Raw genomic sequence first — 11462 nt, 5'->3', positions numbered from 1 at the left:
TTCAGCTAGGTGCCTTGATTTAGGGGCCCTCTGCAGAAGCCTTAATATTCTTGGATCATTTAGAACAGGACTGGCTAACCCATGGCACAAGTGCTACACATGACAGAAGGAGCCTCTGTGTGTGGCCTGCAGCAGATCAGTGAAGGGACAGGGAACACAGAGACAGATAGGGCAAAGAGCAGAAAAGCAAAGCAACAGTTTGGGCAAGGGAAGGGGACTTAAGTGGCACTCAGGGTGCGAGGCTTAATGTGTGGCACTCCTGCCCCAAAGATTGGCCCCCACTGATTCAGAAGGAACTAAGTAAGCTAGTTTTTTTCATTCCCCCATGGCAGCTCTTCATGGTCTCATGTCCCTAAGGGCCCTGTGGATTTCTTCAACAGTTTGTGCCCCAGAATACCTGGCCTTTGGGGAGAGGGTCTGGGGTAACATTTCTCATCCCATAGGTCGCAACCCAAAAATGGGTTGCAACAATATACGACAGGGTTGTGAACAAACTTTAAAAATGGATTCTCTTTTCAAGGAGAATATGTGGGAAACCGTGGCTTTTGCCTTGCAGGTTGGCAGCGTTACAGCCTGAAAGGGGCTGCTTGGGGCCCCCTATGTCTCCCCCCCCCCCCCCACACACACACACACACCCTGCCCCACACACTTGGGGGCTGGGAGCAGGGGGCAGTGAGTTGGGAGTGAGGGGCACTGGGTCAGGACTGGCCATTGATGTTTATAAATGGGTATTGCTACAAAAAAGGTTGAGAACCACTGGTCTAGAGGGCTTCTCTCCATAGCCCTGCACTCAGGGAGGGAGGAAATAAATAGCAGCAGCTTCGGGCAGCAGACAGATCATTTTCATCATAAAAATCAGGTTTCTCCTGAGATGCGTGTTGGGAAATGTTCATTCCTGGGTATTGAACACCTTGTGGATGCCCCCTAATGGCTGCCAGGGAAATGGCAGCCTGGCGCACAGTCTGTTTATTCCATGATCTGTCCCATTAGACATCTGTTCTTGACACAGAGGGACTGCAGCAGTTAGGACATTTCCTACATCCACCCCTCATTCAATTGTCCTCCACCCCATGCAACCTGGCTCACAACAATAGCCCAGCACCATAGCCCAGATCTTTCTCCACCGCTACCCTTCGTTGTCCCTCTCACCACACAACGTCCCCCACCCCCCAGTCTTTCCATTCCAGTTACTATTGCTCATAGCCTGCTTCCCTGTTTGTTCCCTCCTCTGTCCCCATGGACCCCTGTGGCTCTCTGATGTTGCTAAAACCTCATAAGATCATGACCAGCCGCACTCACCTGCACCACAAGTAACCCACTCCCTGTCCCTGGAGTGACAGCCACCCTTCCCCCATCCCCCTCCCTCCTTTCCTACATGGCCCTACTGCTCCATCATCTAACAAATGTGCCCTTCACCTGCTCATCCTGCAGATGGGAATTCCCCTCTGCCCACCAGAGACCACTTTGAACTACTCATGTCCTTATAGGCACCTTGTCACACGATGGGCTGAGCAGCCTGATAAAGTGAAGGGGACTCAGGACAGAGCAGGGTTAAACGCTATGGTCTCGATACCTCTTCCCCCTGCCTTCCCCCTGGCTGCAGCACCATACAGGACCCTGGTACCCTGCAGCTGAAAGCACCGGTCCAGGTGTAGGATGTCTGAACACAAACAACATTAGCAATTGTAAGAAGGGAAAGCAGGGGCCCAGCTGGCAGTATCCCAAAGCCTTAGCTGCAGACACTCAGCACAGAGAACCAAAGCAAACCCTTTAGAGATAGCTTATCTTGGGACTCTAATGTTTAATTTCCGCCACCTTTCCCCCTGTTCTCCCCAGACACCTACTTAGTGGTGACTTCAGAGCCCTCCACCTCCTCTGCTGGGGGCTGAACGGGAAGAGGTGAACAGGCTGGGAATAGGTCCAAGAGTCACTTCTGGGGCTTGCAGCCCCCAGGTGGCACTGGCCACGCGATATATGGACTGGCCATTATGGTATGGGGATGGAGCGAGTGCTCTGGCAGGCTCAGCCTTCCCCCTTCCTCTCACTGAAGGCTCTCTTGGCAGCTTCCCCACTCTTTTGGCAGAGACGTACCAGAACTGGAGAGAGCAGCAAGAGAGAAAAATTAAAAAGGGAAAAAAAAGCTCAATCGCCTGGAGAGGCTTATGTGTTTGCCCTTTTATAATGACGTAGTGTCCTGTGCCTCTCTCCCCCCCTTCTCTCACTCTCTTTCCCCTCCCTCCTTCCAACCCCCACCCCTTTTCCCCTCACATCCTTGGAAGCAACAATTAAGCAGCTCTGGGATAAAACACACTGGCTGTGAGAGGACTGGGGCATTGCTTCAAGAGATGGCAAGGCAGCTAGCTGCATCCCTCTTTCCCGGAGTCCTCCTCCTCCTCTCCATCCTCCAGGCTTCTTGGCAAGGAGGTAAGAAAAGAAAGGGTTGCTTCTCCCTCACCTGAATGGGCAGCTCAACAGCAAGCCTGGCATAGCCCTTCAGGGACTCCTCTGGGCACCTGGGCTACAGTACTGCCAGGGGCTGTAATGGGGCATCCAGAAAAGTTGCCTCTTTAGCTTGCTGTCCAGGTTGCTTGCTTGAGGCTGTCTTCCACTGCCCCCCCCGGAACAACTCATCCCATCTACAGCCCCAGGAGCTAAGCTCACCCAGTGGGGAGGAATGAAGAAGTCTGTCCCAGTCCCAGCTGGGGCAGAAAAGCTCCCTGCTACCCATGCACAAGGGAGATGTGATCAGGGAAAGTCTTGGGCAGATCAAGCATTGGTCCCAAACCCAAGGGTCACTGGCCAGAAATCTTCCCTGCTCCCTGCTTCTGGGGATGGCACTGGGGTCTGGCTTACCTAGGTATGAGGCACTTATTGAGGGAAACTTTAGAGGTCATATGGCTTCTTCCCTAGCACACAGGCAGACATGTTCCCAGCCCCAGACAGGGAGTTCAGGGGACCAGGGGTCTGTCTGGTTCCCAGCATGATGGGCCCGGACCCAGACAGCTTGTGTGTGTGACTGGGACAAGGAGAGTGCATCAGTTAACTTATGTCTGCAATTGGGACATAACTGGTGTGTTTCATGCTTAGTGTCTGACATCCTTTGTGTGTTGCTCTCAGTGTGTTTGTGTGGCATGGTCTATATATATCCCTTTATCAGTGTCAATATACATATGACAGAAGCTGTGTGTATCACTTTTAGTGTGTGTGTGCTTGTGCGTGTTTGGTATAGCCCATGTGTGCATTACTCTGTGTGTGTGACAGCCCTGGTGTATCACTCTCATCTCACAGTGTGTGACTATGACAGTGAATGCATCAGCCACAATATGTGTTAGTGTTTCTGTGTGAGATGTAACCCATGTAAGAGATCACATTCTTGTAGCTCACACTGCCAAAGCCTGACACAACACATGTGGATCACTGTGAGAGACAAGGATAAAACTTGTGTGTATTACTTGTTGTACATATGACACAACTTGTAAGCAGCACTGTCAGTGTATGATAGACATAGCCCACTTGTATTCAACCTGATGTATATGTATGTGTGTGCATGTGCTCATGTGTGCGATAGAGATGACCCTTTGTGTAACTTGGGTGTGTGTGTGATTCTGTGTGTGTATATCTCTCCAAGGTATGTATGTATGATTGACAGTGCTCCTTTGATGCGGATATGAAAGACACAGCCCATATGTAGCGCTGTGTGTAACACTTGCTCTGCCAATGTGTGTGTATGCATGCTGGAGAAGTAGATACATCCTGCGTGTGTCACTGTCAGTGATAGTGTGTGAGAGCATGAGACAGCCATAGTTTGTCTGTAGGGAGAGCCTGTGTGTAGCACTTTTACCATTTGTAGGTATGTAATACAAAACATTTGTATTACTGTGTGTATGACATAGAGGGTATCATTGTGCGTGTATGTGTAATGTAACTGTGAGAGAGGCAAATTCCACATTATCCTGGTTGTGCTCAGATCCCTAAAATCAATGCCAGAAGAGAGGATGAAACTGCAGAATGTCCCTCTCGATGCTCATTGCAGGGAGCCTGGGGACAGGGCACTGGGAGGGCTGTGTGAAGGGGGAGAGGGCACAGATAGGGTGGAGGAACTAACCTGAGACTTGGGCATCTGTGGCTCAACTGTTTGCTCTGCCACAGACTGACTGTGTGATCTTAGGCAAGTCATTTAGCCACTGTGCCTCAACACCATGGGGATATAGTCCTGTCTAACCTCTCAGTGGACTTGTGAGGATAAATGAAGACTTTGAAGACTGTGGTGTGCTCCAATACCACATTTATGGGAGTCACAAAAGTACCTCAGTAGGTAGATGCATTAAGTTTATAGGTAGAAGGGACCGTCCACTTATATAGTATAACCTTACACAAAGCCCAGGACACAGAACATCTTGCTCAAATACTTCTCTATTACGGACTGCCTAGGAGAGGGGGAGGGGATCTCTGGCAGGGCTGCATGAATGGGGTGGGCTGTGGGAAAGACAGGAGGTGGCACTGGCAGGTTGAGTGAGCATGGAGAGAGGGGACACTTGCAGGGCAGTATGAGGCTTGGGAGCACTGGCAAGACTAAGTATAGGAGAAGTAGCCATTGTCTGAGTGGTTCTTCCTCCCAACCCAAAGAAAACCCCTTCAGGTCCATTCTCAGCAGCCAGAAACTCCTTGTGCCAGTGCTGGGGAATGCCTGGCTTCCTCTTGATCCTGTGCCTTCCTGGGATGCCAGCGACAGCTAGTTGTGATCTGGGGAGAGTGCAGGATAAACCCATGGCTAGCAGGTCCAGGCCAGTTAGTCCCCTGAACAGCTGCAGACAGGGTCCAAAGCAAAAATCAGGGCAGTAGACTGTGTAGGGAAAGAGGATCAGAGTGGTACTTGGGGAAGGTACAGGGCTGACTTGTGGTATGCCTGCCAAAAAGGTTTACCCGTGCTTTGCCCTCGTTTGCCCATGCTCCAGTGTGCTGGCTTTGCACCAGGTTTCTTGCCGAACTGTCATTCTCTCAAGGACCTGTAACCTAGTGTCTCCTCACAGCAGCCCAGGGCCAGGCTTTGAGCCTTTGACTGGACCTGATATCTTTTTATTCACTCCCTGTGGGCATGCTGCTCTTGGACCTGGCTTTCTGGGGTGAATACTGGCAGTCTACTAGTTCAGAGCTTGTTCTTTTGAGTCTACTAAGTGGCTGCTCCCTTGTCAGGACCCTCATGCTTGCCAGCTGCAACAATCCCAGGAAGCAGCCAGCTCTGGGGTGGAGCCCTTTAGCAATTCAAAAGTGTTTGTGGCCTTTGGCCCAGCTCCAGTTCTCAGTGTTGGGCTGTACCTGCTGCTTGGGGCATATTCCCGGGTTTAACAGAGGGAACTAGTATTGTCCTCAAAGAGGTCTGGTCTCAGGGACCGCCCCATGCTAGTGGAGCAGTTAGGGGAGTTATCCCCTTAGCGCTCATTCAGTAAGGAAATAACAGCCCTGTCTGCAGCCTGCATGGGTTGCTTGTGAGCAGACATTGTGTAAGTACCACCACAGTACCACCAAGGTGCCCCAGCCCTGGACTACATCATCCCCTGCCCTTTCAACCTTGAGTCCACACAGACCTCCAAGTGGGGAGCCTATAGTTGTAGTGGGGGCAGGAGAACTATGGCTGTGATGTGGGGTGGGCTGTGGCATTTGGGGCTGTGATTTAGGGGAGCGGCACTTACAGCTATGTGGATGAAGATGTAGATGCAATAGGGTGGATCAGGTTGGGACCTGAGGTAAGGTATGGGTGGGAGTGGGGTGGCCCTATTTTACCTGGCCCAGATGTGAGGCCCCAGCACACTCCTTGAACTGCTCTGAGGGGTGATTGGTGATCTCAAGGGGTTGGCCTCACTGAGTTGGCTCCAGCCCCAAGCTCTCTGAACAGCTTTGGGCTGGGTTGCAGAGGGACTCCTCCAGGGGTGGGGTAGAGTGCAAGTCTAGTTTGATCCAGGATTGTGAGGTGATTCCTACCCCACTGCAGGAATATCTCTGGCGGAGATGTTGCAGCAGGGAGGCCCATATGCTTGGGAGGCTGAAGGAAGCCCAGCTTGAGCATTGCGTGCTTGGGAGCTAGTCACCTGAGACATGGGTAGCTTTTGACTGGCTGGGACTGGCTGTAGCTAGTAAGTTCTCTGGCTGCCTGAATGCAGTCCCAGTGCACGGCATGTCCCTCAGCCAACCTGGGTCTCAGGAGACGTTTCATGCTTGCATGAGGCTGATGGTTTCTGGAACAGCCAATTGCTGACCCACTGGTTTCAAAGAAGTTCAGAATTGGACTTAAATCCTGCCTGCTTTGTAGCCCTGCTGACCTCAGGAGAGCAGCCTGTAACTCAGCTCTGCAAGTGACACAGCATTGTGACAACTTGGGCTCAGCTGACAAGAATGAGCCTACCTATGGGGTAGGCATAGCTGTTTACAGTGGTCAGATCCTGCAAGGTGCTGAGTGCCCACAGCTTCATTAGGCTGGATCACAAAGCTGCTCAACAACTGGATGTGGGAATTTCTGGAATAAAGTTCTGGTTCAGCTATCATTCCAACGGGAAGACAAGTAGTGACCAGTTAAGAGGAGCTGATAATTCTGGAAATACTGTTGAGTAATTGGAACAAGGATGAACTAAACCAAGGTGCGGCAGGTCACTGGTGGTGCCTGCCACTTTAAGGGCTAGATCAAACACTCAGCAGGTGTTTGATTATGGTGGCCATTTTAGAACTCTGTCCACCTATAGAAACAAGAGCAGCTCCCCTCTGGGAGGCAGGCAGGAAGTATGGCCTGGCTGGGGCGCTGCATGGGAACATCTTGTAGGTAGGAGCAGGAGGCTCTAGTCCTGGGCATAACCTAAAACTGCATCCTACTGGGAGTGGGTGGTCTGGTGGGGCTCCCAGTGGCATGGGAGCCCCCAGGAAATGCCAGGCCAGTTACCACCCTGGTGAAAGGTGGATAGGGGTGCCTTAACCCCAGCCCTCACCTTTGGGTGGGTCATGTGAACCATCTAATCCAGGGAAGGCCAGGTAAGCTTCTTGAAGTGCCTGAGCCTGCTGGGGTGAATGACCCTGTGGAGCCAGGCATGCTTTTTGAAGCACCTGAGCTAGGAATGGGGGACCCTAATCCCTGAGTGCAGGCAGGAGGCTTAGACCTAACCCTAGGGACCTGACTGGTCAATGTGGGGGGCCAGGACCCAGATAAGGGTCAAAAGGGCCAGGGGCCCACTGCAAAGGGCACCCATATAGAGCAGAGAAGCTCAGGGTCCCAACTGGCCTGAGATGGGATCAAGGCTTAAAGGGAAACTGAAGGTCCCAGGGAAGGGGTCACAGCTAATAGGTGAAGGGGATTGTTCAGTTGACTGCCTGAGATGCCATCTGCGAGGCTTGGGCTGCAGTGTAGGGTGGAATGGAGCTGTGGATAGCACCCCCCCCCCAAATATTGGGGTGTATAATGAGCAACCTCCCACCTAATTATTACATCAATATTATTACATTAAGGCATAGCAGATGAGAGAGGTGGGTGGCAGACGTGTAGACAGGAGTAGGCATGATAGCTTGCCCCTGCCACACAAGGGTGGCTAACCTGCAGCATGTGGGCCCCAAGTGGCATGGGCAGCACAAGTGTGTAGCACATGGAAGATAAGGGAGGGGACAGACAGCACAGCAGCAGATAAGCATCAAAGAAAAAATCAGGGCAGTAGACTGAGCAGGGAAAGGGGATCAGAGTAGTACTTGGGGAAGGTACAGGGCTGACTTGTGGTACACCTGCCAAAAAGGTTTACCCCCTTTGCCCATGCTGCGCTCTCCAAGGCAAGATAGGAAGACACTGGTTTCTAACTCCTCAGATCTGTCCTGTGCAAAACCTCCTCCTTGGGGCTGCTCATAGGATACCAGCCCCTGCTGGGCTTACAGAAATGAGAAACTTGGGTTAGAAAAATGGCAATGGTTTCATGAGACAGGCCAGGGTCTAGGGTCATGTGGGGAAGCCCGGGGCAAGATGTACATGGGTCTGAAATGTGTAGCTTTATACCTGCTCTGTTGGTCTGTATATATTCCCCACTCTGCCTCCAGCTAGGCATTGTAAGCCTTGCTGGGGTGAATGCAAGAGTGCTAAGTCATTCCTGCAATCCCAAAGTGGCTGAAAAGGCAATGCCTTTTCCCTCCCCACAGGGACAGCTCAGCAGTAAGATGATTAAGATGCAAGCTGCTTATAAGGCTCTTGCTTGAGAAGAATCGACACATGATGGTCACAAGCTCACTAAGTAACTTGGAGGGAAGTGTCAGGCTGTGAAAGGCAAGGGCTTTGTTACACATTAATTTTAGGTGGCTCCTGGATCTCTTAACTCCTGGATTGTCCACATATTCACACCTGAAACTAGTTTTAAGTACACTTTAGGCAGCTTAAAGTTGCACTACTGCAGGGCAGATTTATCTCTGATCTGTGTTGCGCAACTCAGTTTCCATTATTGTGGGTAGTTCCCTACAGATGAGCTACCCAAGTTGCACTCTTCCAGCATCCCAGGATGCAGTGTCCTTCCCCAACCCTCCTGTTCCGTCTGTCCACCTCCTGAACTCTATGGCCCAGAGGGCAATTCTGGCACCAAGCCGACTCCTCATCCTGATCTTGGGCGTGATGCCTTCCCACCCCCAGGGGTGAAACCCCATGCAAATGACCTGCAGAAGGTAGAGGCTTAGATTGGGTCCCCATGATCCCTGGGGCAGAGGTAGTAGCTCTCCCAAAAGCATGTTCCCTCACCGTTCCCATGTCCCAGCCACCCTGGGAAGCACCCCTCATACTCCAATCTAAAATCCCAGTTTATTAGAACATGAGACGTTTTTTAATTTACTTCTTTGTTTCTTTTAATTTTTTTTTTTACTTTACTTTTTTTATTTTAACCTTTAGTGGCATAATGGCTGACTTCCTTCATTTCACTACCCTTCCCCTACCCCATTTCCTTTCCACCTCTCATTTCATTACACACCCCCATCCCAATAACTGTCTGCCTCCCAGTTTCATGTGCTCCCCCCCCCCCAACTCATCTCTCACACCTTCTCTGCACCTAAAGCAGAGATAGAAGTCTGTCCTTGGTCACCATCCCTATAGTGGTAACTCACAGCTGTAGCTCCTAGTCAGGCTACCACTCACCAGCTGTGCAGGTGAGGGACAGTCAGAGAAGGCTTTTAGTGTTAAGGTGTGCCTGTTCCAAACTCAAGCTAGCATTAACATTAATCAACATTTGAGCAGCTCAAAGTGCAACGTGTAACAAGACCCAAGCAAATCCCATATTTGGGACTTAAGGGGATTTTCAACTTCTGACACCATTGTTCTCAGCTTTGTGAAACAGCTTCCACTGTCAGAGCCATTGTGGAGGTGAGTAGGATGGACAGAGAGCCCTTTGTTCTCTGTAATCCACTTTGCTCTGCTTGGACCACATGCCTTGGGAGCCCATCCTGACCAAACAGTGACCTCCCACAGAAACACTCCATCACTCCCCTCTGCATCTTGTGCTGGGATAGGCAGTCTTCATCAATCTTTCACAGTTGAGGATGACTATCTTCTATGATTCTTATCTTGTCCAAAGATGGCTGACAAGGCCTATCCAGGATGGACAGAAATTGATTGTGTGTCTTTGTTGATTTTGACCACAGTAAATGTGATCCCACTGGACATGTTTATCCAGGCATTCAAAAAGCCTGAGCCTGAATTGATTCACTCTTTGCAGGTTAGTCTAAGCTGCATAGCTTAAACTGATTAACAACTGGACAGATATTCTCTGTTAAATCAGGAAATGCAGCCACATACCTGCATGGGGGGCAGCTTCTGCCAGACTGAGGAGTGGGGATGGGGAAAAAGTCCTTTCTCTGAAGCAAGCATGTGTTGAACACAGCAATTTGCAAAGCATACAACAGGGAACTACCAAAAATCTTCAACTAAGCTAAGATACTGCCCAGAACAACACAGCATATACAATTTAGTCTAATTTAAAATATAAATGAGGAAGATAAGAGAAAGCTTTGCATAAGTCTTACATAACCCCATGTCTCCTTACAGCCAGGCATTCAGAAAGGCTTTATTCAGGTATTCTCACCTTTTACAGGTTCTGCTTTATAATGTAAATGTAGCTCTGCATTCTTTGGTGAAGCTGTCTGCAATTTTCCTTAACTACATCTCCAGCACATAGGTGCGATGATTGAGACTGCAGCCAATGCCCCCACCCTGGCGGTCCGGAGAAGAGAGGGGACAGGGAAGAATTGACTCCATCCCTGCCTAGCTGCAGGCAAGCCGTGGAGATGCAGCTGGGGCTAGGAAGCTCCAGTTGTGGTCCATGGGGTTTGGGGGGGAGGGGGCAGGGGATGGAGGGAAGAATTTGCCTCAGGGGCCATGGCAGGCTAGCATCTGGCCACGCCCTGCCCCTGCTCTGGCTAGAGAGCAGAGGGGAGGGGCCAGCCCAGAGCAGAAAGCAGAGCCCTGCCCAGACCAGAGAGCATGCTGGGGGAGTCTGGTTTAACTTAAACCAGCAGGGGGTCTGGGACAGACAATACTTAAACCAGTTTAAGCCAAATCAGTTAAGCCTAATACTACATTCGTCCAGGTTTATCTCAAACCGGTTTCAGTCATTTTCAAACTGGTTTATGTGCACTGAACGACAGGTCTGTTATAGGTTTAAAACAGTTTCTGATCACTTTTTTTTTTGTTGGTTATTTTTGGAAAAATCTCTCTCTCTCTCTCTCTCTCTCTCTCTCTCTCTATATATATATATATATATACACATTATATATCTCTACACTCCGAGTATCACACCACAACGAAAACCCATAATCCATTACAAAACTAACCACACCCGTGCATCCCACAAACCCGTACAAAGGCTTGCTGACCACCCAGACCCATTACAATATCCACACCGCATGCTACACACACACAAACAAACATACTCTGGTCTCTCAGACCAGGTGACCCCTTCCTTTCATTCCCACCCCACTTGCGGGGTCATATACTCCGCTAACGGGTCGTCCATGTCGCTGTCACTGGAGGACCCACTGCTGCTGTCGCTGTCACTGTCCTCAGTTCCATTTGTCTCTTCCTCTTCCTCGCTGTCACTGCCCCCTTCCCTGCTAGGGGGAAGTTGGAAGGTCCTGTGCCATGTGTCTCTGTGCCAGGTGGCTTTGGCTGCACCCTCTCCATCCTCCACTACCAATTACTGGTAGTAGGTCTGGAGCTCACTCAAAGCCATTTGCACACAGCCTACTACCTCTATGTCTGTGTGTCTGTACAACAGGAGGCTCCTGGCCTTCCACAGGGCGCTCCTGATGCAGGACGCAAACTGGTCGAAACAGGCTGACAGGTTCTCCTGGTGCTTAATGAGGTGCCCATACAGCACTGCTTTTCTGGTTAGCCAGTTGACGCTGGTCACCTTTTCGCAGAGCTGCTTCACCCTTTTCCATACCGCCTTGGCGCAGGTGCAGAGCTA

General features: G+C 50.6%; 1 protein-coding gene across 10 annotated transcripts in view; it reads left to right on the top strand.

Annotated features, from left to right (window-relative positions):
* The first annotated feature begins 2219 nt into the window (after nucleotides 1–2219).
* Nucleotides 2220–11462, top strand: part of ELN (elastin) — a 62896-nt gene continuing 53653 nt past the window's right edge. For 3 of the 10 annotated variants that reach the window (XM_059717528.1, XM_059717530.1, XM_059717524.1), the window contains exon 1: nucleotides 2220–2424. In XM_059717528.1, coding sequence (XP_059573511.1) covers nucleotides 2346–2424 — 79 coding nt within the window. In that variant the 5' untranslated portion in view covers nucleotides 2220–2345. The remainder of the gene's footprint in view (nucleotides 2425–11462) is intronic. The other 7 variants (XM_059717529.1, XM_059717522.1, XM_059717531.1 and 4 more) reach the window with 5 other exon arrangements.

Source organism: Alligator mississippiensis, chromosome 14 (assembly GCF_030867095.1).
Source record: "Alligator mississippiensis isolate rAllMis1 chromosome 14, rAllMis1, whole genome shotgun sequence".
NCBI lineage: Eukaryota > Metazoa > Chordata > Crocodylia > Alligatoridae > Alligator > Alligator mississippiensis.
The sequence above is the reverse complement of the archived record's forward strand: the minus strand, read 5'-3'. Positions and strand labels throughout refer to the sequence as shown.